This window comes from Pagrus pagrus (assembly GCF_965226575.1).
Source record: "Pagrus pagrus genome assembly, chromosome: 3".
Taxonomy (NCBI): Eukaryota; Metazoa; Chordata; class Actinopteri; order Spariformes; family Sparidae; genus Pagrus; species Pagrus pagrus.
The window spans coordinates 17,198,579-17,226,104 of NC_140187.1; the positions used below are offsets into that span (position 1 = coordinate 17,198,579).

The window sequence follows — 27,526 nt, forward strand, 5'->3', positions numbered from 1 at the left end:
AGAATTTAAACCCATAATTTAAACAGAATTCACAATTTAAACCCTTGGATTAGGCAGGAGCAGAGACTGGGTGCTGGCCTGCCTTTTCTACCATCATGGTAGGCCAGAGGAGTGAAGCAGCTAGCAGAATCATAAATAGCAGCTGTTGTGGCAGGATTTAGCCATCATGAAACCTCCTTCTCTAACCTACCAGTGGATCTGGTCTGCCTTCTTTGTCATATGGTGATAAAAGTAGGTTCCTGTCCAGATTTGGGCTATAAAAGAATGGGACATCCAGCAGGGGTGTAGAACAAACACCACTCTGACTTCTTAATTTACAGAAGGATTGATGAATTATTCCAAACAAATGAACCATCTAAAATATCCTTTAGATAAGTATCAATCAATTTAGTTCATACAAGACAACCAAAGATCTGGGATGCTATTTATTTGTTTATGTTAGTAACAGGTGGAAAGTCTTTTTTCCATGATGAATCAGTGTTACAAATTACGAAATGTTCAAAGTGATTCAGCACGTTTCCCAGTTAAAGCTTTGTGACGGTGAAATCGTCCAGGCTTCCCTGCAGGGCAGACTCAGCAGACATGAGCCAGCAGTCCAGAGTCGGGGGAGACACAACACTGTAGTCATCAGCTGTGGATCTACAAGGAAAAGACATAAGTGGTCATTTATCTTTGTGTGTCAGAGTCATAATGATTATAGCACTCATACACTAATAACACAGAACAAAATGTACCTGGTGACATCAATCTCCTGGTTGTTGATCTGCAGCTTTGTTGTGGGAGTTTGCTGCACCTCCTCATACACTGCTGGCTTAAGAGCTGAACACACAGAAGACAAACAATGAGGCAAAGAAAATGAAAAAATGGCACTTAAAAGATAACTACCGTTTTTTACAACCTGGACCTTATTTCTTGCAAAATATATGATCGTTTACTCACCCAGATAACTTTGGTGTCATTTGAAGTCGTTCAGACAAAATTAGATCCAGTGTAGCGCCGATATATCCATATAATGCAAGTAACGGGGCATCAACACACAGCCTCTATAACGCATTATCTGCCACGAAACTAGTTCATTTCACCAATATTTTGTCATGATACGCTAGTGCTATTCCCCTCTGAGTCCGGGCTTGGCTGTTATCAACATCCGGGGTCAAACTAGCAGTAGCAGCTACAGGTAAACAAGCCGGCTGTTGCGGGTGCGTGCGCAGCTCAGAGATGACATCTTCCAGGTCAGAGGTAGTAGGTCAACCTACAGACCCCGGATGTTGACAATAGACGAGCCCGGACTCAGAGGGGAATAGCACTAGCATATCGTAACAAAATATTGGTGAAATGAACTAGTTTCGTGGCAGATAATGCTCATAGAGGCTGTGTGTCGATGCCCCGTCACTTGCATTATATGGATATATCGGCGCTACACTGGATCTAATTTCGTCCGAACGACGCCAAATCACACCAAAGTTATCTGGGTCAGTAAATAATCATATATTTTGCTAGAAATAAGGTCCACGTTGTAAAAAACGGTAGTTATCCTTTAAAGAGACTTTGCACAAAATATTTGTGTCTTTTAGTGAATTATTTCTCCATCAACCAGCACAGCTTGGTGCAAAAACTGATTCAGCATATTGTTAAATCATACAAGAAAATCCAGCCCACCTAAAATTCCTGTGGCTCTGGGGTCCGATGGCCGCTGTCTTAAAACCGGCCAGAGGAATTCTTTGTTAGGTATCCTATGAATTAAGATGAGCAGGCGTGTGTCACCAGTTGCAACATCTATCTCCTTGTCCCGTTTTAACACTGTCACACTAGGAAGGAAAAAAAGAAGCAAATTAACACACAGTTAACAAAGATAAAGATAGATTGGATTGCTAGCATTTTTCTTTCAATTATTGGTAGACATTGTAATAATGTCGTTATCGTGAATTTGTGAGGCCACGATGATCGTGTAGATAAAACCTGATATTGTGACAGCCCTAGTCTGTACGCACCAAAAATCCAAACTCACCTTCCAACAGTGATCAGATCCTGTCCGGTGTGGGTTGTTTCTGTCTGTCCCTCTCGTACAGTGACTCCAGTGGTTTCAACCTCAATATGCTGATCAGTCTTGAGGTGGATGACGATCTTTTTGAAGCCTCCAGGCACATTTGAATCCAGCCTACCATTCACAGACAGCTCTGGTACAAAAAGAAAACAAATACAACCACACTTATACAATCCGATCCAATCCGATCCTTTACTCCAGTAAAAATGACAGAACAACAATGTAAAAATATTCAATTAAGAAAAAAGTCCTTCATTCAAAATTCTAGTTCAGTGAAAATAGGAAGAAACAGAGTCTGAATATTTTTTTCTTCTATGGTGAACTATTGGATAGTTTTGCCTCTTCGGGCCTCAAACAGTTAATTCAGTGGAACTGCTAACCATCAGAAAAGTGACAAGTACACGCTGCTTCTTTGTATGTGGTCACAAGCCATACATTTGCAGCTGCTGGTTTAATCTCTAACAAGGCATTGTGCTTAATATGCTTATCAAATCTGTTAATGAATACTCAAGTAAAGTACTTCAAAAATTGTACACATTCCTTGAGTCTATGTACTAAGTTTCCTTCCACTACTGTAATCTATATGGGTGATTGTGGGTTGGTGCACATTTTATAATTGACACAAAGATCCTGAGGAGAAAAGAAGACAAATAACCATTTGCCATTACAAATGAAGAGCTAAAGGGGTTTATTGATTAGGCTGTTCAAGGAATTAAGGGGAAATAGTGATGGCAGAAAAAGGAACATTACTGACCCCCGTTGGGATGGTGAAAAAGCTTCACCTGGATATTTCCAGTGACATCAAAGCACAGTGGAAGAGACTGATTCTCAGGTTTTATCAAAAACCTGTGGGTAAGAGAAGCTGCAGAGGAACACAGAGATACAGAGTCACACAGCAGAAGGAAACTCTTGAAAATAAACTGCTTATGTTCTCAACACAAATTTAACTGACAAAGATGCACTGAAGCGTGTTTGATAATGACTATTCAAATGGTGACTTTCATGTGCAGGTGATCAGTGAGCGTATGAGTCTTTTTTTAAGCCTTTGAATATTACACATTGCAAGTTGCAGTCTTTGTAAGTGTGAGTAAAGTTTTTTTTGCATTCATCAATAAACAATACAGCTGGAGAATATCTTTCAATTATGTTTTCAATGACAAGACCTTTATTTTGTAATTGCGTATAGTTTAAGACAGGTTTTTTTAAGTGTTATAAAATGTAAACAGAGAAGTGTAAGAAGTTTCTTTTTGCTCAGTCCTATTTTCTGTAGCTTTTTTTTAGATTAACTTAAAACCACGAAATAATCCAAGATATTGATAATGACATTTTCGGTTTAAATTTCCAGTGTATGTGTTTTTTTGTGTGTATGCCATTCTTTAAAGCTGCAGAATCTCCAGATAATTAAAGTTATTATTGACAACATTTAGCCTCTAAATGTGCCACCTCATCTCCCTTCCACTGCATTCACATTACAACACCACTTCTGTTTGAATCATCTGCCCCCTCAAGTAGTTGCCAGTAAGCTGCAATAGCTTGCTAACCCTAGCTAGCAAACATGAACATCATTAATGGTAGTTAACTCTAACCTCACTAAGGCTAACCAGCTAGTGTTAGGGCATAACAGTTGCTGGCCGCATACTGCAGAACTCAGCCATTCTTCCATGTTTTTCCCACAAACTGGCAACTACTAAGACTCTTGATCGGCGAGCCGATTAAATCGGCCAATTATAGCCCGTTTGAGACTAATCGGTAATCGGCCAAAACTCGCCGATTGTCGCCGATATTTTCAGAAATAAAATGCAGGGACAAAATGTTTCCCCATTTGAAAAGATCCCCCGACATTAGGCTATTTATCCTGTGGAAGGCGCACCGACCTCATGACAAACTCCATCCACTATCCACTAACCACCTCAGAGCACAGCAGAGTGACTGATCTGGAGCAGGCAGCGGCAGGGACGCACGGAGGAGAGTGGTCCGCCTCAACGGTAAATAAACAAGTTTGTGAAATAAACAATAAGTCAACAAGTTTCAATTCAACCCACTTCACGATGTTCCCCGCTGTGTTGGTCTCGATCACGCCGAGTTAACGTTTAAGCACTATGTAATATGCTAGCTAAAGTTAGCATTAGCCATCTGCTATTAGCCTTGCTACACATATTAGCCGTGCCAGTAACGGTCATGGATGTATTATTAGGTTATATTATAGATCCATGGTAACGGTAGATTAAACATAACAGTACACATTACGTAATCGACTAGCTACTTCTCTCACTGAGGCAGCTGCATGTCTCCAGATAACCGGAGCAAAATGAGCAACGTGAGTTAAGACGGGGAGGCACCGACCGGCGGAGGGGAGGGAGGGAGGGAGTAGTTGAAAACGCTTTTCTGGTCCGAGTTTGATTCCTGATAAATCCCTGGTATATTACTGAGATGATCAGTCGGTCTTCCTGTCGGCGTGAAGAGCAGTAGCTAATGGTGCCTTGTTGTAGGCCTAATGTTGGATGGTTGTCATGTTAATATGCTGCTTGACTCAGCAATAAAAAGGATTTGAAATAATTTTTCTGCCTTTAATTCTTTGTAGAAGTGTCTGAAAGGCTCAAAAGCAGCCATTTGTTAAAAAAAATAAGTATATATGTAGATATATTACTTAAATTAATAAAATTTTAAAACTTTATATAAAAAAAAAAAAAATCGGCCGATTAATTGGTTATTGGATTTTTTCCCCCCTAATAATCGGTATCGGCATCAGCCCCAAAAAATCCATATTGGTCGGGCCCTAGTTTATATAGCCCAAAATCACAAATCACATTGCCTCAGTGGGCTTTACAATCTGCACAATGAAAGATCTGTACCTAGAGAACGCCCTGTTAAAAAGAAAATCATAATTACAAGAAATTAAAGCGACATTATGTAGAAATTGGAATTTTGTGCCATTTCGGTGCTAACTACAAAAAAACTTGTTACGTCATAACAAGGTAGTCGGTGTGATCCCATCACAAAATGTTTTAAGGAACACTTCAGTGTGTTTTATACGCTTGTATATGATGCTTTTAATTGTACTTTTTTGTTAAGTTTTTCTCACGCAACAGAAATAGACAGATTTTATATAAATTATACTATGAATTACATCTTCAATATACTCTACCTTGGTTTGTGTGGTCTGGCACAACGGTGACAAGAAAAGGGCCTGGAAGTGTAGGGTTTTGTATTAATGCATTAACTGACATGTGACACCTAACCTCAGCTTCAAAACAAACCAACTAAACACACATCTTATTCTAATCCTCACCAGTTAAAGGGCTTCATATACACAGACTCAAGAAAACACTGATTTAAATGCTACTAAAAAATATGACAATTGTAAATAAAAATGAATCATGTCACACACTGTTTTATTGTTAATATTTACTTATGCAACAGAAATAGACAGATTTTATATAAATTATACTATGAATTACATCTTCAATATACTCTACCTTGGTTTGTGTGGTCTGGCACAACGGTGACAAGAAAAGGGCCTGGAAGTGTAGGGTTTTGTATTAATGTATTAACTGACATGTGACACCTAACCTCAGCTTCAAAACAAACCAACTAAATACACATCTTATTCTTATCCTCACTAGTTAAAGGGCTTCATATACACAGGCTTAATAAAACACTGATTTAAATGCTACTAAAAAATATGACAACAATTGTAAATAAAAATGAAACATGTCACACACTGTTTTATTGTTAATATTTACTTATGCAACAGAAATAGACAGATTTTATATAAATTATACTATGAATTACATCTTCGATATACTCTACCTTGGCTTGTGTGGTCTGGCATATTGGAGGCAGGAAAAGGGTCTGGAAGTGTAGGGTTTTGTATTAATGTATTACCTGCCATGTGACACCTAACCTCAGCTTCAAAACAAACCAACTAAATACACATCTTATTCTAATCCTCACTAGTTAAAGGGCTTCATATACACAGGCTTAATAAAACACTGATTCAAAATGCTACTAAAAATTTGACAACAATTGTAAATAAAAATGAAACATGTCACACACTGTTGTATTGTTAATATTTACTTATGCAACAGAAATAGACAGATTTTACAGAAACTATGAATGACATCTGGGAGATACTCTCATACTCACCTATGTCATACATAACGAGATCTTCATACACATCTACACAAAGCCAGACATACATTTGTATTACAAAGCTTTAGAGGACATTGTATTAATTGAATATTTAAACACTATCAACCCTATTCTGACACCAAACTCCAAAACGAAGCACTAAACAGACACATTATTTTAATCCCCACCAGTTAAAGTTAACCACAGGCTTCATATAGATTTGACCTACAAACCCTAATCTACATATACAAATTGAAATTATGTGTATGTATGCTGATAAATTTGGATAAAACAAATCAGGTCAGGTCTATTGATCATTACAAGGACAGATTTAGGATTGTGGCGGTGGAGGTATGTCATTCCAGAGTTATTTTAGTTGAACCTGATTGGCACCAGAATGATAAAATAACACAAAATATACAACTATAGCTAGTAACAATTAGAAATTCACAGGATAAGCCTCTTAAGCATTTATCAATAAAGAAAAAAAGTTAAGGAGAAAACTATTTCAAAATTCAAAGAATACCTTCAAAGTCTACAGCGCTGACACGACCTGCATTAAGAAGAAGACTGCGAAGAGTACCCCCTTTTGAAAGACAATGATAACATGAAATGAAATAAAAGTTGTATGTTTACTTTGAAATACTCATAAATTCTAACTTAGCTCGTTGCCACTGCTTAAGAAAAAAAGAAAAAAGATGACAACATGAAACTAAGATACAATTGTTAATTTGCAACTGATATTTTGGCGGGGCGTCACTTAGTTGTATTCAATTTATGCAATGATGCAACATCTGTTTTCATGTAATTTGTTTGTGTTGTTATTTACATTTTCATGCTGAGATTTTGGTGCAAAAAATGTACATGGAAGAATGATAAGATTGTCGTGGTTTGGATTTTTGGTTAAGTTATTTCCTGTTTTATTTTGTAAGGTTCATCCTCATGTGTCATGTTGCGTTGCTTCCTGCCCTTAGTCTTGTTTCCCCTCCTTATAATTGTCCTGATTAGTTTCACTTCCTGTGTATTCTTGTGTATTTAGACCAGACTTTTCCTCCTCTCGTTGTCAGTTCGTTTTGTTTCTGGTGTGTGCTCGTGTTCCCTGTCCTCATGTTTTTGGATTCCTGCCTGTGTTCCTTCAGCTTCTGGTTCTTTTTTGGATTTTCTTCAGCCTATTTTTGTCAGTTTTGGTTGCATGTGTTTTGCATATTGGATATTGGACTCTGGACTTTTGGCTTGTCATTAAAGCTTGCTTTTCATTCCTTAACCTGCCTGCCATGTTGTTTTGGGTCCCTTCCGTGTAAAACCCTCAACCTGCCAAAGAGAGTATATGCTGTAGGCTATAGCCTTCACAGACATATAAAACATACTTAAATAAATAAAATGAAAGACTATATATATGTGTCATATATATGTCATCTGTGTCATAACAGTGCATATGTGTACATACCGTCTTCAACATCATCTGCAAAATGTCCACCTCCTGTCCAAAAAATAATATTCATTTATTCATTTACATTAAAATACTTTTGATGTTGACACATTAGCTTGTATTGGAGAAAAATGTATTGGCATTTCAGTGTTGCATGACACAGGTATTAGCAATTAATGTTCAAATCAATTGAATGATTAACATTTGTACTTAATTTGTCAGTTGAAAAGTTGAAGGGAATTTATAGTTTTTATGAAATGCAATAAGTGTATTGCAATCATTGCAATTGCCCCCACCTGATTTCATAAGCCGGCGTTTCTTACCTGGAACTGCAGCTGGCCCTGCTAACAGAGAAAATGTTGAGAAGAGATGCTCTACGCAACTGATTTGGCATTGTGTCTGTTTTGTTCACATTTGTGTTGCTTACGTTGGCCTGTCCTGCCTCCACTAGCTGGGTAATGCATGGGTGGACTGGATTGTCTAGGTGGAAGATTCAGTGGCAGACCAGACCCTACTGGTGGTGTTTCACCTTCTTTGGGTTTGTGGAGCACATCTGTGGTCTCCCCCAGAGGCTTGGTGACCACCATGGATGTGAGTGGTGTCACAAAGTTGTATTTGAGCGACAGCCTCAAAGCCTCTTCCGTCACACTCTTCTTCTCAGGTCCAGATACAAGCAGCCTGTGTCACAAATTGTGTAAGTGTTTTAGACATGACAGTAAAGTATTGTGTGGTGTTGTCTTTTGATAATATTTTTGTAGTATCCTCAAAGGCTGTTTGGCTTCTCCTTCAATTCAGGCAGGGTCAGCTATTCTGATTGTAATTCTTCCAATACTACTTTTTGTCAAATTCAGCAAATATCTTCTCACAGTGTGCTAGCTGTGAGAAGACACTAGCACTATTCACACAACACTATTCTAGACAGTCAGCAAGTAGTGATGTTCATGCCTGTGCACAGGACAAGGGTAAGGGCAGGGAAGAGTGAGAGGGACGGTAAATGAGGTACATTTAAGAATGAGACATTGCTGAAAAACAGCCAAAGAGGAGAAGGTCAGAAGAGCAAAAATTAAAAAGTTTTATGATCAGGCAAGGGTGAAGAGTTGTGTTTCAAGACCTCCAAGAGGTGTATGGCAAGAAGAAGAATGCAAGGGTTGCTCTATTTTTGCTCAATAAGTGCTAATAACTAATACATAACTAACTAATAACATTAGTGCTGCTGTGTTTTGCTCACGTAATGTTTGTGATATTTGTGGCAGGTAACGTTAAATTACTTGTATACACTTAAAGCTGGGTTTTTTTAAAACCCAACAAGAGCAAACTACATTTTGTAAGTACTGTATATAACCCCAAAAAAACCCACCTCTCCAAGTCCAAGTAGATCCACCAAAACACAGAAACGTGCCCGACTACACCAACACTGACTGGCCCATCACTGTCGCTGACCAGCCGGGTGATGTGTGTCAGTGGCTAATTGTTACTTCCACAAGATCTCTTCGCATTTTTAATCTAATAAATACATAAATAAACAACTCTGCTGATGCCATAATCGTATTAACACCAGTAAAATAGCCATCTGGAACGCACCTTGGTCTAAAAAGGCAACCCAGCATGACTGTATGCTACTTGGTTAGCTGCTGAATGAGTCTGTTGCTACCGCTCTGATTTTTGGCTCAGGGGCTGTGAGCTTTGTGCTACTGAGTTAGCTGCTGAACAAAAGCTCAGCTGTGTACTCGGAGCATGCCACATTGCTAACCACATCCACCTAGCGTTAGTACTCACTGCTGTCAAGCTAGCATTTTAAGGTAGGAAATTTTGGCTGCACTTTCTCTTCCCTTGTTGTGTGACTAGCTCGCTTATAGTTTTAGCAATAGAGCCTCCTAGCCCTGTGGAAGACTCCAGTCAAACGCTATAAGTACACGGGCAGGGAGCATGCAGGCATGGGGTTTTTACGAGGCCTGTGATGCTCATAGATACTGTTTTTATTTGTCAGAGCATTTGATTTCGTAATTGCTGTCGGATGTTAGGAGATTTTCTGTCAAGTGACACTCAAAAGTGTTGAGTGCCCACCATAAAGCAGGCTTTACTCTTATCAGCTTTTCTCTTCTGTCAATGAATTTGTGCTGAAATTATTAGTTTTAACTGGCGCATCAACGTCAGCTTAAGCTAGCCATAAAATCTGATAGACAAAAACAAGCAATTTAAAGACATCAAACTTGGGATCAGGGAATTTCCTATGGACCTTTTGCTGTATTTGTCCTTTTCATTTTCATTACATTCTTTAGGCCAACAATTCATTGATTCAATGGAAATATGAGGTTTGCATCTCTCTGATAAATAATGTTCAACAAATAGGAACAAAGAGAAAAGATGATTGACGTCACACTCACTCTTTTTCCAGAAGTTGTTTGACTGTGAGGTAGGCCCAAACACGTTGCATGTGGTGGTCAGTCATCGTTCCAGTGGACACACCAGTGGTGTTTGTTTCAGAGAACACCATCCTGTTATTGCTCTGTCATGATCCAAATGAATTGTTATTTGACTGCACACACATACATTACAGCCGATGTGTAGTGTGGATCGATCTTTACCGAAATGGCCACAACTTGTGGAGTGAAGGTTTCAATGTTGTTATCAGTGATCTGACCGGCCACCACAATCTCAGAGCCATTATAATACTGGCTGAAGTTTGTCTGGGTTAGATTGGTCCCACCGATATAGATCATTGTCACATCTGTCAACAGAGGAGTTGCCACCTCTTCATAGAAACCCTGTTGACATTCAGTATGGACACATTCAGTATGACATTCAACATGAATGTTGAATCCCTCCACAACCGACTATGATCAATTTTATTAATGAAGACATGTCAAATATCAGAAGTGTTTATAATGTGGGAAGCACAAGTGATTTAAAATACCTTCAGCTGTAAATTTGCATCAGAGTCTTCATAAATTCGTCGGGCGACACCATCATTCTGCAGCGACATCTTCTCAAGAAACTCAAAATTGACATCAAAACCAAATCCGAGACAGTAGAGTGGGAATTTGCCCTTAATAGCCCCTCTCACGTTTGACCTTATTTGTTCAAGATTTGTCACCCCTGCAAAAACACAAGACGCCTTGTTCACAATCAAACAACTATCCTGTGATTATTAGAAGTTACAGTGTGTACATGGACAGATTTTGTACACTTAATTGTAAATAATGTTAATGTTTAGTGAGCTAAAACCCACCCTTGTCCCACAAAGGTAGGTTTTAGCTTGAGCTAAAACCCACCTTTGTGGCACAAGGGTGGGTTTTAGCTCACTGACAGGAGAGGGTATTGGGAAAAAGAGTCCTGTCAACCCAGTCAGGGCTCCAGGCTGCGACTGTTTAGGTCGCACAAGCTCCCAAAAACCTGTCAAGAGCGACTAAATAGTTTCAGTGGTTGCACCGGTGCACCTGAAATTTAGCAGGTGTGATTTTTGAAAAAAAATGATATCGGCAATATGAAATGTGCTACACAAATAAACTTGACTATAAAAATATTTTTGATAACCACCAACTTGGTGTGCAGATATTAGCGTATAAACATATTTTCTGTGGATTATTTTGTCAGCGTATAGTGGCTTGAGGTTGATTGCTATATTTGAGTTTCTCAACCTTTATAAACATCAGCACTTTGTAACCACATTTTTTTTTTTTTTTAAAGTTGTTATTATCGCAAATTCTTGTTGAGTGTGCAGTGATTTAAATGATGCCCATCAATGGGCACTTTTATTTCTGTTTACAATCATTAACATAATGTGTAAAGAAATTAAATTAAGGTACACCTCAATTATGCACTGGTGCACCAGTACAACCAATATGAAAAGTAAGTCGAGAAATAAGTAAGTCTTATATCTGTACACATTTGTGTGCATGTGTGTTGTATTGTAACCTGAGGTCGGGTCTCCATCGGTGAGAAGTATAAGGATAGAGGCTGAACCTTCTCTGGGATGTGCATTTAGCATACGTGCTCCTTCCAACACTGCTCTGTTAATGTCAGTGACTGAAATGAACGAATAATAAAATGTTTCATTACTGCCTTTCTGCTGTCAAATGCTCCCTCCGTTAATACAATTGTTATTAAAAATCTCACCTCCTCTATCTCTAATATTCTGTGCAAATGTCCTGGCACTTTCCAGGTTTGCTCCAGTGGCCTGAACAAGTTCTCGTTTCCAGTGAAAAAGTTGACTATCAAAAGTGATAAGACCAAAGAAGTCATCTTCTGCCAGGTCACTCAAGATATGGATCAATGCCATGCGGGTCTGAGCAAAAACAAATTAACACGTTAGAACTTTTATTGATGAAAAAAGCTGTTATAATATTGTTTCATGTGTGTTCTTAAATCATGTAGTTAATAAAGTTGTCTGTTAAGTACATCAGCAAAATAATACACCAATAGACTTAAAATTCCTCTTATGCTACAGTGTCAATCAGTCACGAAACAAACAAAAAAAATAATCATACCTGTACTATTTTCCTGCCGCTCATTGAGCCACTTTGATCAATCACGAAGACAACATTTTTTGGTATGCGGGGAAGATTAGACGGAGCAAAGTGATGAACAAAGTACCCAGCTGATTTCTTCCAGGGAGTAAGTAGAACATTCGCTTGGTTAGAAAAGATTGATGAAAATACAGCAGAAGATAAGATCTATTCTAAGTGCTGTATCGTAGGAAACTGGACATGTTTCAGTTTCTTGGATGATGTTTCACCTCTCATCCATCTCCATAAACGAATGGCACAACACAGGAGGGCCAACTCCTCAGGTCAAGACTCTGCTGTCCATTTACATCTGAAGGAGAAAAATCATTCCTTTGAGGACAACATGTAAACATCTTGGCCAGAGAAGACAGATGGTTTGAAAGAGGAGTAAAAGAATCCATCTATGTCAAACTGGAACGACCGTCTTTGAGGAGGAGGTGGCCTAAGACATTACTTATCAGACACCTACAATGCTGTACAAGTGGCCCTAACAACTCTGGAACTCAGAGCTCACACGTGTCCTTAACGACTCTGTAAGGACACTCCCACACAGAGTTTAAAAGCCTGCAGCTCCCCTCCAGTTGATGAGGAAGTCTCTTGGATGAGAGGTGAAACGTCTTCAAGAAACTGAAACAAGTCCAGTTGCTTACGATACAGCACTTAGAATGACCATGACCTGAATGACTGAGAACCTTCATCAACAAGATAAGATCTACATTTCCATTACTTTTTTTTCTTAGCTCTTACAGATTATTTAGGCACAATGCTAAGTAACCATTCAAAGTCAACAATCTTCCAGAAAATGAACTCTTGCTGTACCTCGATGTCTCCCAGAGAGGTGTCCCTGTTGACATCATAAACAATAACCAAGTCTCCATTCATTCCCTGATCGCTACAGCTGTCACATGTTTTCTGTTGGTCCTCTGTCGGGTAGAAATACACCCACGCCTGGAAACAGGATGAATCAGGTTATATAAAATTTAGTTTTTATAAATTGCAAGACAAAACAACAAAACACTGACAGAACAAGAATAGGAGTGAATAAAAACATGAAAATACAGGTTAGTTAATGTCAAAATCAGTTGAATTAAGTAAATTAAGATGAACTCCTCTTTCCTCTCTCCAACTGTGACACACGTTTCCACCGTCATCTTCCTACAACAACTTTGAGATTTCAGAGCGAGACCTCTCCTTGAACGAGGCGAGGGCCGGTCAGATTAGTCATGATATTAAAACTGATAGAGTGCTGAGGATGAATTGATGGGTCTCCCAGCCTGAGGAAAGAAGCTGCTCGGTAGTCTGGTGGTATGGCATGACGCTAAGAGTTTGCTCGTTTCACCATCGTCATATTAATGTTATTGATCTCACATAGCCACAAACAGGGCTAGATACATTACTTCATCGCTATGCATCCTGCAAACAGCTCTGTCCTTCACTAGCTCTCAAATCAAATGCACCCACTAACCAGATCAAGACTTTTACCACAAGAGGTGGAGGTGCTCATACTGCTTTTGTCCACAGGGGCCGCCAGCGGATCCAACTCACCACCAGGTGGTGAACAGTTGACAGCTCAGCCCCTCTCTTCACCCGAGAGTCCAAGACATACGGCCGGAGGCCAGATGACATGACCACAAAGTTGATCATTGACTTCCGGCCTAGGGTGTCCTGGTGCCACGTGCACTGATGGACACCCTTATGCTTGAACATGGTGTTCGTCATGGACAAACTGTGACTGGCACAGAAGTCCAACAACAGAACACCACTCGGGTTCAGATCGGGGAGGCCGTTCCTCCCAATCACACCCCTCCAGGTAACACTGTCGCCGCCCACGTGAGCGTTGAAGTCCCCCAGTAGAACGATGGAGTCCCCGGTTGGAGCACTCTCCAGTACCCCTCCCAGGGTCTCCAAGAAGGCCGGGTACTGGCCCGTAGGCCGAAACAACAATGAGAGACCAATCCCCGACCCGGAGGCGCAGGGAGACGACCCTCTCGTTCACCGGGGAAAACTCCAACACATGACGTCTGAGCTGGGGAGCTATAAGAAAGGCCACACCAGCTCGCCGCCTCTCACCGCGGGCAACTCCAGAGTAGAAGAGAAGAGTCCAGCCTCTCTCAAGGAGTTGGGTTCCAGAGCCCAGACTGTGCGTGGAGGTGAGCCCAACTATCTCTAGCCGGTAACGCTCAACCTCCCGCACTAGCTCAGGCTCTTTCCCCCCAGCGAGGTGACATTCCATGTCCCCATGGCTAGAGTCACCGTCCAGGGATTGGGTCCCCGGGGCACCCGCCCAGAACAGCTACCCAAATCACACCGCACCGGCCCCTTCTGAACCCTCCTGCGGGTGGTGAGCCTACTGGAGGGCGGTCCCACGTCGCTCCTTTGGGCTGTGCCTGGCCAGGTCCCGTGGGCAAAGACCCGGCGACCAGGCGCTCACCTGCGAGCCCCAACCCCGAGCCTGGCTCCAGGGTGGGGCCCCGGTGACGCCATTCCGGGCGACGTGAACGTCCTTGGTCTTGTGTCTTTCATAGGGGGCTTTGGAACCGCTCTTAGTCTGACCTGTCACCTAGGACCTGTTTGCCTTGGGAGACCCTACCAGGGGCATTAAGCCCCGGACAACATAGCTCCTAGGATCATTTAGGTACTCAAACCCCTCCACCACGATACGGTGTCGGTTCAAGGAGGAGCCACCACCAGTGTGCAATTAGAAAAATAATCTCCTGAAGAAGAATCGCATTTGGGAAATGCTGAAATGGCTGCTGACTCAAATTGGTTTACTCCCTTTACCTTGAGGTTATCAGAGAAAAGGATGTTAATGTAATAGTCAAGTTCATTCGATGTATGAGGCGAGAGAACTCATGATTTTGCACCAGTGCATGCTGTACCTGTTTGTCTGCATGTGTTTTGGTGATAGCATTGGCCAGGGCTTTGGTGCTTAGTCCTCCTTTAACCTCGATGAAATTGATGCCAGCTTCCTCATTAATGTACACATCAACCTGGCATTGAGAATGACAAAATAAATAAATAAAAGAGTAAGAAGTTCTGACCATAGAGGATGCTTTTCTGGATGTTCATTGAATAGAGTATAGAGAACAGAGTCAGGAAAGACTCACCTTGAAGTCTTTGACAGGCTGCATGGGTCGAGCGTGGATTTGGAGCTCGTACTTGCCATGCCTACGTTTCAGCAGTTCCTCATACGTGAGCTCAAAGGTGATTTTTTTGTGAGCAGCCACAGTCACAGAGGTCTTAAACTCCTCGAGGGTTCTCCCTACAGAACTACAACAGAGACGGTAATCATCGCATTAGTGCCCAACCCCCTTCTGTCTGGTAACATATTAAAATGAAAACAATGCCTACTTATGACTTCTTATCACAAGTAATGGCCAGTGTGGATATGCGTTGTGAGAACCTAAACTATAGAGTGAATTTTCCCTCTAAGATTGTTTCATTTGAAGGATTTTACAGATCCTAGGATGTGTAAGTTATGGAAGCCAATTTCCGCCAATGTGATTTTAAAACAAGATCCGGCAAGTCATGATAATGAGAATTTCCTCCCAAATAATGACTTTGGGTTTTTTTGGGCCTTTTTATGGCTTTATTGATAGGACAGCTTCAGAAAGATGACAGGATACAGGGTGAGAGAGAGGGTGGTGACATGCAGCAAAGGGCCCAGGCCGGACTCAAGCCCCAGACTGCTGCAGCAAGGGCAGAGCCTCTGCACATGGGACGCCAACGCTACCAACTGAGCTAATGGGTGCCCCATCAAATCACAAGGACTTTGTATCTCAAAAATAATTACTTAGAATTTCAAAATTATTAATTGGTATCTTAAAAGTTGTGAATAAGTATCTCAAATTAATTAATAACTCTCAAAATAACCAAAATGACCTTCTCAAAATAATGACGTTATCCCAAAATAATGAGAAACATTCAGAAACAAAAACTTAGTATCTCAAACGAATAACGTTTTCAATATTTCACTTAGGCCTACCATGATGGCGCCTATTGAACTAGTTAGCTTTCTGTCATTGCTAAGGAAAAGAGGTAGGCAAGCATGGTTTTGGAGCACGAACATGGAGCAACCTACTTTTTAGATATTGCTGTGAAAAAAACAATCTTTTGAGAAAGGACACACAAGGCTCTTCTCCAAAATACAACATAATAAAGCTTGTATATAACCTGGCAAGAAGCTGATCCATTGATCGCTGTACCTGACAATCCCAGCACTTTGGCCACGGGACACCGCCTCAGTGTACTGCTGCTGAGCTTGCTCTTTAGGTTTCACAACACCATCATACTCCTGGCCGTCTATAAGCCTGGATGAACACGGAGGAAAAATCTTGATTTATATTTATCAATTACACTTTAATGTATAATTATGTACACATTTCTATAAATAATCACAGATCTTTTTTTCACACACATCTTAAATTTACTGATGAAGGCGTTTTTGGGAATCCGGACTTGGAATTCGATTTCCTTTGACTCGTCCATACGATTGGCCACACGGCTAGTGATGACAGTGGTGGCATAACGGCTGGTCACTGTGGAGTTGATGTGAAAGCTGTAGATGTCCCAGTCGTCCTGAGCAAATACATTATGCACATTTCACAACAAAAGTAATGGCTCGTTTTGATCTCGCTGGCTGACATCCAGCTGACCAAAGATCAGATGTTGATGAAAAACAAGGTGTTGGTGGTGGGCGGCATCAGTGAAATCTCATTGGTCTAAATAGAGAAACACCCCAATCTGTTCTTTTTTCTAAGTTTTTTAAGATGGTTATTTTTTTATAAGTCCCCCTTCCCCCAATGTGTAGTTTCATTCCAATGACTAAATGAGAAATATACATTCACACATACAATTACATGTTTTTGTGATTTGAGAGGACATTGCATTGATTTCCCTGGAGTTTTACCATAAACTAACATTAACCCAAACCTTTAGTAAACAGTAGTCTTAACCCTAAAATCGAATGGATCAGCTTCATGTGACCTTTTCCCTACAACAAGAATATACAAAGCACACACAAGCACACACATATGAACAATATGAAACAACACTGAGGGTGAAGAGACAAAGTTCAGTGTGCTGCAGCTGATTGAAGATGCTGAGATACAAAAAAAATCAAGCACAATCCTCAGATATCGGTCAATTATTTTGCATAAGACATGAAAAGATTCAGTTTCTTTGCAATGTGTTGCTCTGTCCTTTAAGTTTTGTGACCTCACCTTGTTTGGTAGTGTGGTCACCAATGCCAGCAGCAGCCCAAAGAGGGCAATTCTCCCCACAGCTCTCTCCATGATGGCTCCCACCAGAGTGCAACTCAGGCAGCTGAACCTGTCTTTTAAACTCACACAGACAAGGACAGCATTGATGTGTACACAAGGTTTTTTTTGTTTGTTTGTTTTAAAAGGGCAAACTCCTCTTTTTCTCTCCCTCACACGTGACAAAAACACATATATACACCCTCACACTCACAAACACACTGCCACCAACCCACACACTCGTTGTTCTCTACTGCTGGGATTGAAAAAAATCTATATCAGAAATTTAGTAGAACTGCAACAATTAACAAGTAGTTTTTAATATTTAAAGAAAAAAAGTCAAAATTCTCCGATTCCAGCTGCATAAATGTGGATACTTTCTGGTTTCTAACAGCAAACTGAATACCTTTGGGTTGTGGACAAAACAAGACATTTGAGGACGTCAACTTGGGCTTTGTGAAAACTCTGATGGACATTTTCTCACCACTTTCTGACATTTTATAGAACAAAAAACTAATTGATTAATCAAGAAAATTATTTATAGATTAAAGCAACATTTTTATGGTATACCGTCTTGTGGTAGGGACAATGCTGTCTCTGTCAGCCCCTGATCGCTTGTCTTTGCCCTATATAACTTGGGTTGGTGTGTAGCATCTCCTATGTGAAATGCATAATGCTTTATGGCACTATGTCACAATACCAACTATGTCTGCGAATCTAGATAATATTTTATGGAAACCATTTTTCTAGTTTTCCCTATGATATTTTTTGGCTGCTCTCAGTGATTTACGGAGTAACTGTAGCTGCCATTAGCTACTTAGCTCATCTGACATTAAATCTGATAATATTGTTACAAAAATCTGTGATTTATATACTGTATATGACAATACTGTTGCACTCATAAACTATGGTGGCGCCAAATCACAAAATGACAATTCCTACATAATGTTGCTTTGATCGACAATGAAAATAATGATTATGCCTAAAATTCAGTTGGTTATGTGTGCTCCAGCCCATTTCGCCAGGACTTCATCACTACAGTGAAAGCTATCTATACAACACAGACAATACTGTTTTAAAAACTTAAAGAGATAAACAGAGACAATTTGGCTTCAGCCATTTAGAGTGCACTGTTAATGAAACACATACATGACTAATAGTGTATGGTGTCAAGCAAAAATGAATTTATTATTTCCGTCTTCAAGTATGTACAGCTTTTGTGAAAGAGTACCCTCAGAAGAGGCCAGGAAATGGCAGGGGGAACAGGTGATACAGCAGGCAAAAGCAATCATACACCTAGCTTTCATTGCAAGCATTAAAGAGGTCAAAGACAGGAGTTACTGCGTAAAGCACAAAGAAAACAGCTGCATAGGAGATGATCTCAAGAAAAAAAAACTATATGTCATCATGGAAGAAGCCTTTAAGACAGTTGACCCACTGTGCAAACATGGGAGAATTTAAAGGGGCACTCCACTGATTTTACACCGAAAGTTCAGTTGACTCGTCACAAGGAGTACTACTAAGCCTATGAAAAGGGTTGTATAATGTATTGTGTGGCTCTGGAGAGAGCTTTCTAAAGTTTGAATAGACTGAGTTGCATCATGGGAAATGTAGTTTCAGATGATTGACCCAGATTTGAGACTAAAATTCAGGATATTTCGGCCTCTGCTGCATTATTTTGACCATTCTTTTTAAAAATCTAAATAGTTTAGAGCTGGATTACCCTTTTAAAAGTCATGTTAGAATTGATTGAGCTATGAATTGGTAAACAGACCACAGAGAGTTCAAAATGTTTTGTCAAGCACAGTCTGTAGTCAATTCACAGTAGTCTGTGCAATTAAGCAATTTTTCTATAATTGCTCTCTTGGTTTTGAAGTACTGTCTGATTCATACTTCTTGACTACTTTTGCCACAGCTTTGTTTGTGCAGAATACATAAAAATGTTAATGCATTCAACAAACTACTCTTCCGACATAATTAACAAAGTTATAAAAGAGAAGACATTGTAAGTGAAGGTGTTGATTTTGAAGTCGTACTACTGAAATAACAGAAACCGTGATAGTGTAATATTTGTTGGAGATCTCTGAATTAAGTCAGCCATGACACATAGAATTGGCGGTATGAGCCGGATGAGGCGTGAGGCCAGCATCTAATAAACATAATTTAGAAAACCTACGCATTGTACAAATAACATGTCAAACAGTTGTGGCTTCTCAATAATTCACATTCTTCATGTGCCTCTAGCATCATCACATCATCAACACTTGTCAAACAACAACCAACCACACGGTAATCTCTTAAAAACCACAAAGGCAACAATATGTAAAGCTACAGATTGCATTAGTAGAGGTATGGTATGATTATGACTTCGACTCGTATGTTCGAGTCCTTCAGCCCTCCTTGTCGTATGGTTTTCTCTCCCAACAATATCCTCCTGTAACTCACCACATCAACCTGTGCACATTCAGAATATCAGTGTATTCATGCAGGCGGTGGTGCAGGTGGCAGAGCAATCCCACAAGAAAAACGTCAGTGAACAAGATTTCTTCTTACAATCTGTGATATTCTATGAACTGCAACATGACCAGATTATTATTACTGTTTAGTTGTGTTGTTTTGTTGCTAAATTAAATATGTTTCAATCCACATTCATTATTCAAATCACATAATTTACCTCAGAAGGTGAAAGGATATATATATAGAATATCTAGTGTCTGCTTTGAATCTAAATGCTTTTCCCCATAAAATTGAAACTGCAATTCAAGGCACTCTCGCAGGTGTTTTTTCCACCTGAAGATAAAGTTCAAGTTCATTCAAATCTCTTTAAGGATATTTCAAGCGCTTGTGCTGGAAGCATTTCATCGATGATGAATGAAACCTATCCTTGGACTGAGAGAGCAGAGTAAAGCAACCGGTCCTAGCGACCAGGATGTCAAGTCTTCACAGTGACGGCATGATGGTGGCTAATAAGGTGTTGCATTAAGACACATATCTGCAGCACCAACCTATGGATTATCTAATGTTAACTGTACAAACACAGGAGCTATGTACAGACTAACAAGAATCATATATACACACGGCAGCTTATATATAAGGGTGATATGAGCAACACAAACATAAACCAGTTATATAAACACAGTATGAATGAACAGTACGATATGTACATTCAATGGATGGTAAGGTACATACATAAGCAATGACAAAAATCTGCACTTTTAAGCCTGATTGGGCTAATTATACATATTTAATGTACTACTAACGTTACACTGCACTCGAGGATTAAGTACTGCAATATGGACATGAGGTATGTCGACGAAAATAAAACGAAAAACAAAAAACTCAAAAATGGAGATGAGTATGTACATATGGTTAAATTCATGCTGGTTAAATATATACAGTATATGCACATAGGATTGACTAGACCTATCATGAGATTTCTTTTTGGTAACAGAGTTGGAAGACACAATGCTACTCAGATTAGAGAGTCCTGGCTTTGGGGTCCGGCGGCTGATATGATGGAGCTGGAATGGGGCTGGGGGCGTCCTGGGCTGAGGACAAAGCAGGAAAGGCAAAGACTCCTGAAGGAAGGGGGAAGAGAAACCCAGGCCACTGGCTAACAGAGAGAGGGAAGGACCTGGCCCTGAACGGAGCGGGAGAGTGTAGCTGATGGCTGGGATGGGGCCCTGTGGAGTGGCCAGGGCTGTCAGGCCATGACAGGGGAAAACTGCAGGCCTCTGGACCTGCGGCTGTCCATGATGATACCTAAAAGATTACATGATGGCCAGATATTAACCTCCACCACAATAATTAACTGCCTTTATACAATACAAGCAGATATTTACATCACACTACATTAGTAGTGTGAAACTAAGCTGTAAACTTAACTTTTCGTTTTTTAAGGTTAGTTACTGTGTCTGTATGTGTGTGTGTGTGTGTGTGTGTGTGTGTGTGTCTTTGTGTGGACTAATTTTTTCTTTAAACCAGTTTCATATATCAAATTCTTCTCTGAAGAAAGTGTTAAATTAAGCAAGAATTTCGGTGTACAGTGTTAATCGTTGCCAGTGTTGTTGTTAGTCAGCAGCACCTGTAGATCGCCGGTACGTGTCAGTATTGCAGCACCAGACTGAGCCTTTGCAACATCATTCTGTTGCGCTACACCAGCATGAGTCAATCCCCATAAACCCGCATAATAAAATGTCCAAATTTACAGTAGAAATAAACATGTGTACAGCCTACTACAAACAAAGTTTTTGGTCTCTAGAGCTAATTTCCTCGTTCATGACAACTGTATGTAAGGGAGAATTTTTGTATAACTCACTTGTTTAAATTACATTAAGGTTAAACGATTTGTGTGATTAAGTGCATGGGTCAGCTTCACCCACACTCCACTTCTAAAGCTAAACTGACTAACTTAAGTTGCAAGTGAGAATGCAACTAAAGACGACTTTAGTCGCTGACTGCTGTCTTCTGACAGGATAGATGATCTCTAATAATTAAAGGCATTATTCATTTAATTCCTTTGTAACATTTATGGCTTAGTCTTGTGTTCTGACTTATTAACCACTGTGGTTATATGAAATACTTCACCTCACTACACTGTCTTTTACAAACTAAATTCTAATATTGTTAAAGATTTGAATCCTTTAGATTCTTATGACCACATGGCTTATTGAACACAAATCTCTGTGCATGAAACAACATGAAACTCACATCTGAAGCACTAGCCAGTGGTCCGTGTGTTCGAGGCACAGCCTGATGCCAGAGCTGCTGCCCGCTGATGCTCAGGGAGTTGGTGCGTGGCCTGTGGGTGACGATAAGAACCTCCTGCGCCCAGTCGTCCATCAGCCGCTGCAAGTCCTCAGGCAGGTTGTTTTCATTGGCACTCATGGATGTGCCACTGTATGTGCCTGTCTTGTTGTTGCTGTTATTGGCCTGAGCTTGGGCCAGTCCCATCACTGGCTGATGAGCGGGAGGGGTGGCACCGGTAGGCGGCTGCTGTGATTGATTGAAAGCCCCTGGCCCGGCTCCAGACCCTGAGAGGAGGCACATACACATGCACTGTGACATCATGTTAATGGAGCTATAAATTACCATGATTTTGAATGAATTCACTTGTAGTGAGATGTAATTCCACGTACTGTGGCCACGCTCTTTGCCGAGACACAGTCGCTTCAGCGTTGACCCTGTGAGGAAAAGAAGACTTTAAACGAATAATCACTCACATTTAATGGTAGTAATGATTAATAATAGGATGCAGTGCAAAACAAAGCAGCTAAATACTGCAACGGAATAAAGGACCAAACTAAAACCAAACTAACAAACAGGTAAACAAAGCTATCAGTCCCCTGAAACAAGACATTTATTAGCAAAATCATGCAAACAGTCAAAATGCAGTGTTAGAGTGTCAGAGAGGGAGAGAGAGAGGTTAGGAAGAGATGAGAGAATTTTTGACTGGGGTGCATGTTGCATGCATTGCCTAGTAATGCAGGATGGATAAGTCACAAACATGTATGTCATAAGGTGGATAACTACCACAAGCATCAGTAGGAGACACTTGAAATGTAAGATAATGCCCATTACTGTAAAATGAACCTTGATTATCCAAACCCCCCTTTAGAAACACGGTTACCGGTCCAATAAACAGGACTGATAAGTAAAAGAAATATTTAATATGAATAAAAAGTTTAAAAACTGTGAATTAATCAAAAATCTGTACTTCTTACAAAACACATTTTACTCTTCAAGGGTTTGAATAAGCAATATATTTCTGTACATGCACGGTAAAGGCAAGTGACAAGGATGAGGCGAGGCAAAAGAAAACCCAGCAGTGTTGCAGAATATTTTGGCAAAGACAGAAACAAAAAGATACCAGTGAGCTTAAAGTGGAAAAATAGAAAACACGGGGAACAAAAAAGTGAAGCTATGCTGGAAGAGAGAGGATACAAACAGATAGACAAAGACACAGGCCCACTGAGAAATCTAGCTCTTGGCTTGCTACTCGATTTATAGGTCACTCTCTCAGATGTTTGAGGGTAATTAGACCAGCCTGTAGAGAAGCATAATCACAGAGGGAAGAAGACACCAAGGTAAGAAGAAAACGCCACAAACAAAAAGTGTTTGTATTAATTCTCAGGTGAATCAGAGACTATTCAGCTAAGGCTCTTTGTTGTGTGTTGCTGGTGTTCACCTTGTCCGGGCGGAGCATGTGTGCCACGGCCGTCTCCGTGTAGTCCAGCATAAATATTATCAGAGGACAATGAGCCCTTGAGGGAACAAGGCTGCTGAGTCTGCACAGGCTCTGAGGTGGAGCTGGGAAGGTGGCTGGTGCATGAGCGGGCCCTGCTGTGAGTGGGGAAAGACCCTTTTGCCGGGGAGCCGTTTAGACTCACTGTGGGCTCACCTGTACCTGTAGCAGCACCTGAACACACACAAGAATCACAATGGTACACTCTTTGCTCTTGCTGTTCATATTCAACTTGTGATACTCGAGTTTTTAAAAGGCACTCACTGGATTTGCTGGAGTCACCACTTTTGGTCGTGACGTTTCTAAACTGTTGGACCAGAGGGCTGAGGAGTTTGCCCGGCTTCAGTCTGTGCTTGCTGGACCTCTTCCTGCGTCCAGCGTGTGGTGCAGTGTGTGAGAGACCCAGGCCAGGAGGAGGGGCTTTGCCAAGGCGGCGATACAGCAGCTCCACTTCACCTCGCTGATTGGCCTGCAACTCAGATATCTCCCTCAGATGTCTGAGAAGATGGAGGCGGGAAAACACTGGTCACTTCTGAGCTAAATGACAGAGTATTTTAATGTGAAGACACTAGATTAAGCAAAACCACTTGCTTTACTTACTTCTCCCTGAGTCTCTGTAGTTCCCTCTTCATGTCCGAGTCCTCCATCTCTGAGTCATTATCACTGCTGGCGTAGGCCGAGCCGTGCACACCTCCATGCCTACTGGGTGAGTCAGAGCTCTGCACGCTGCTGCTGCGCCCTGAGCGACGGAGGAAGGCCACTGCTCTCTTCATGAGGTCGCTTCCTCTGCGCTCAGAGCGAGTGTGTGTGTGAGACGGGGTAGCCGAAGTCAGCTTTGCAGGGCTGCTCTCAGCCCCCGAGTCTGAAGAGAGGAAACGAGCGTGTACTGTGACGTCCACAGGGACGGAAGGCGAGGTCAGGGCGCGAGGCACCGAGCCCCGCTTGGCCATGGATGGAGGTGTGTCCAGGTAGAAATCAGGCGGGGCAGAGTAGCGGCTGCAGCGCGTCCTCTGTGTGATGTCATCTTCTGTGCTCACCACAGAGAAGCGGCCGATTGTGGTGGAGGCGGTCATGGCCTCAGCCTGAACGTGGTCCACACTGTAGCCTATGGGGTGTGCCGGTGAGGCGGCGCTGCTCCAGCTCCTCTGCTTCACATCTCGTCTATTGGCCACTTCAGGAGGAACGGAGATGATCTGCCAAAAGAAAGAACAGACCGGGTCATACATCAGGTAATGCCTCTGTAATAGCTGTTGAACTAATCTGATGGGCAAAGCACTTTCCCCTCACTTATGAGGAAAGTCTCAGTTTCTTACCTTAAATCGGCCTCTTGTTCCCGAGCAGGAAGCAGAGTGAGGAACGTGTCTTCTTGAGAGGGAAGCTGCAAAGATTTCCACAACAATGAACACTGTGGCACTGCAGTGATCAACTTACAGTGAAACATAAGTTTAGTTAGAAGTTAATGATGCCAGCCTTGTTAGATTGATAAGTGTCTGCTGTACGTACCACACACGGCTGAGTCACTCAGTGTGCTCAAACTATCCATTCTCTCTGGAATTTGAGGCTAATAGGGGTGACAGGATGAGAGATGAACAAACAGAGACATGAGAAACTGAGAATACAAACCATTAATCATTGTCTTGTTATTTAACTGTTGGCCTTAAAGGTTCAGCAATATTGACGATGACGTCTAACTAAATATTTCTCCTGAAATCTAATTGTAGCAATGTAAAAAAGCAGTACAGTTTTTCTTGAAACTCCTTTTGTAACAAAAATGTATTTCCATGTGGTCATACAGTATCGTTAGTCATGTTTGCAAGATTTAGAACGTGACGTACTACAACTAGTATTGTTGACAAAATCTGAAATATTAACATTTTCTGATGCTGGAAATGTTTTGTTTATATCAGTAATATGTGCAAGAATAAGCAATATAGAAGCTTATTTTTAATAAAATAATCTGACATACAAATTATTACACATTATTACACACGTAAAAACAATCGAATCAGAAGCTCCATTTAATTGGACCTTGTGGTGAAATTATTTGTCAATTGCTGCTTCAATGAAGAAGAGCTGAAAGAAATCCAAGCCTAATTTGTTAAGGTAACATGTACGATGAGTCCGTCAACTGTTCAGAAAGAAATTGGAAAAGCGGACTTCTGTAATTGAATGATAAAAGGAGACTGCTGGGAAATATATGAATATTTTACCATTATCATGAGACTACATATCGTCTTAGATTTTGGTCACATTATACTGTGATGCAGCATAAGCGCTGTCTTCTCCTGGTTTTAAAAGCTGCTTTACAGTAAATGGATGTAATCTGAACTCATCAGACTGTTCTACTTGATCTAATACTTGCCCTTACTCACTTAGTTTTTATATCCACATTACTGATGCTTATTTGTCAAAAATCTAATCATGTTAGTATTTTGTGAAATTACTAAAAGTCATCCCTCCAATATTGAGGTATTTGGTCAAAAATATCGTGGTATTTTTTTTCTCCCAGTCCTAGCATGTATGATTTCAAAAATATTGAGATATATATAAATTGTATCGTGATTGAACCTAAAGATATCGCAGTATTATTTTAAAAGCAAATTGCCTAGCCCTACAACTGAGCGAACTTCACCTGTTGAAGAAGCCCGTGTGAGACAGAACAGCTACTAATGGGCCTTATGGTGGGATGATTTTCTCAGCTGCTGTTCAAAAGGTCAAGAATAAACTTTCAGTCTTAACTGCATGTGAACATCCTGCAGCTGTAATTTACAGTCATGCCATGTAATGTCATCTTAAAAGTTAAAGTAAAAAAAAAACTATTACATTTAAAACAATTCAAGTTACAATGACACTTTACTCACCAGCTGTTCTCCTCCTCTGTAGCGTCCCTCCCCCATCGGCCCTGGTGTGCTGTTCCCTGACCCTCCTGTGGCGCTGTCCGGACCAGGAGGAGACTGGATGTACTCGGTGCCGGAGCCTGGTGTCTCTGCAGCACTGCCTGATGGATACATCGGAGCGTATTCCTGGTACAGCAAGTTTCTTAGTTTCTCATCCAGTGTTTTTATGGTGCTGTCCACAAAGCCCCCTCGGCCCAGCCTTCCCTCGCCATCTGACTCGCCGGGACCTGCTCCGTGCTGGGATGGCGCTGGGCTCTGGGGTAATGAGGGCACCTTGGTCCCTCCCACGCTGGAAAAAGGCTGGTGGAGCACCACAGGCTGCTGTGGACGCTCGCTCCGTGCTGCAGAGGTGTAGGAGACAGACAGCGGCTCCTTGGCGGAACCTTGCTCCTGGAGTGGAAGAGGAGTGAGAGGAGACCCCCCCTGTAAACTGCCCACATCCAGAGACAGGGGCATGACCAGAGGGCAGCAGGGCACCTCGTCAGCTATTGAAACCGGACACGTCATGTCGGGCATCTGCTGAGCTGCATGGATCGGGGAGATGGAGCCCAAAGGGGATCCCTGTGACTCATCCACTGGAAAAGACGTATGTGGGGATGACGGGGGCAAAGTTTGAGCTCTGGCTGGCTGAGCCTGGTGAACACTAGGCTGCACTGAGCTGCCTGCAGGCTCCACGGACGACATCGACTGAAGGGTTGGGGGAGCAGACACAGGTGGAGACAGAGTAGCTAAGAGAAGAGGGTCCGTGTTGGACATTATCGGAGGGCTACAGAATCCGTACACATCGTAGGTGAAGCCTCCACTTCCACCAGACATTGTGGAGGATGACCCCTCTTCTGACGGAGAAAAACATTGATTAGATGGGAGATAATTATATTTAAAAACAAGTTCAACCTTTTCTAAAGTAATAAATGGCACACGAGCTGTAAGATGTCTTTCATTCAGCTGCCACCAGGCAGTGCTATTGTTCTGTGAAGCTGTCAACTATTGTGCTGAAATTGCTGTGTAGGAGCAAAGT

The 27,526-nt window shown here is 41.2% G+C and overlaps 2 protein-coding genes across 15 annotated transcripts in view; both read right to left on the minus strand.

Annotated features, from left to right (window-relative positions):
- Positions 1–412: 412 nt before the first annotated feature.
- Positions 413–17,403, minus strand: LOC311254792 (inter-alpha-trypsin inhibitor heavy chain H3-like; the record flags this gene model as incomplete). 7 transcript variants are annotated; one of them, XM_084348785.1, is made up of 25 exons in its annotated part: positions 413–639; positions 735–819; positions 1,660–1,808; positions 2,009–2,177; positions 2,799–2,906; positions 5,190–5,231; positions 5,521–5,562; positions 5,855–5,896; positions 6,191–6,223; positions 6,702–6,761; positions 7,623–7,655; positions 7,928–7,945; positions 8,032–8,282; positions 9,989–10,110; positions 10,190–10,369; positions 10,519–10,700; positions 11,520–11,630; positions 11,721–11,889; positions 12,092–12,208; positions 12,929–13,057; positions 14,989–15,099; positions 15,217–15,379; positions 16,315–16,419; positions 16,527–16,687; positions 17,332–17,403. In XM_084348785.1, 25 exons carry the CDS (start codon positions 17,401–17,403, stop codon positions 525–527), a joined length of 2,769 nt encoding a protein of 922 aa, XP_084204911.1. In that variant the 3' UTR covers positions 413–524. The 7 variants fall into 7 exon arrangements, with proteins under 7 accessions (XP_084204911.1, XP_084204910.1, XP_084204914.1 ...); XM_084348784.1 differs by having other exon boundaries at positions 7,901–7,945; XM_084348788.1 differs by lacking the exon at positions 6,702–6,761.
- A 1,126-nt stretch (positions 17,404–18,529) lies between these two features.
- Positions 18,530–27,526, minus strand: part of wnk2 (WNK lysine deficient protein kinase 2) — a 28,408-nt gene continuing 19,411 nt past the window's right edge. For 4 of the 8 annotated variants that reach the window (XM_084349953.1, XM_084349951.1, XM_084349957.1 and 1 more), the window contains 10 exons: positions 26,473–27,344; positions 25,115–25,172; positions 24,925–24,989; positions 24,212–24,804; positions 23,876–24,108; positions 23,555–23,785; positions 23,315–23,413; positions 22,506–22,550; positions 22,078–22,400; positions 18,530–21,129 (listed from right to left, as the gene is read on the minus strand). In XM_084349953.1, the coding sequence (XP_084206079.1) occupies positions 20,845–21,129; positions 22,078–22,400; positions 22,506–22,550; positions 23,315–23,413; positions 23,555–23,785; positions 23,876–24,108; positions 24,212–24,804; positions 24,925–24,989; positions 25,115–25,172; positions 26,473–27,344 (2,804 nt within the window). In that variant the 3' untranslated portion in view covers positions 18,530–20,844. Of the gene's footprint in view, positions 21,130–22,077; positions 22,401–22,505; positions 23,414–23,554; positions 23,786–23,875; positions 24,109–24,211; positions 24,805–24,924; positions 24,990–25,114; positions 25,173–26,472; positions 27,345–27,526 lie in introns of those variants that run through there. The other 4 variants (XM_084349952.1, XM_084349954.1, XM_084349955.1 and 1 more) reach the window with 4 other exon arrangements.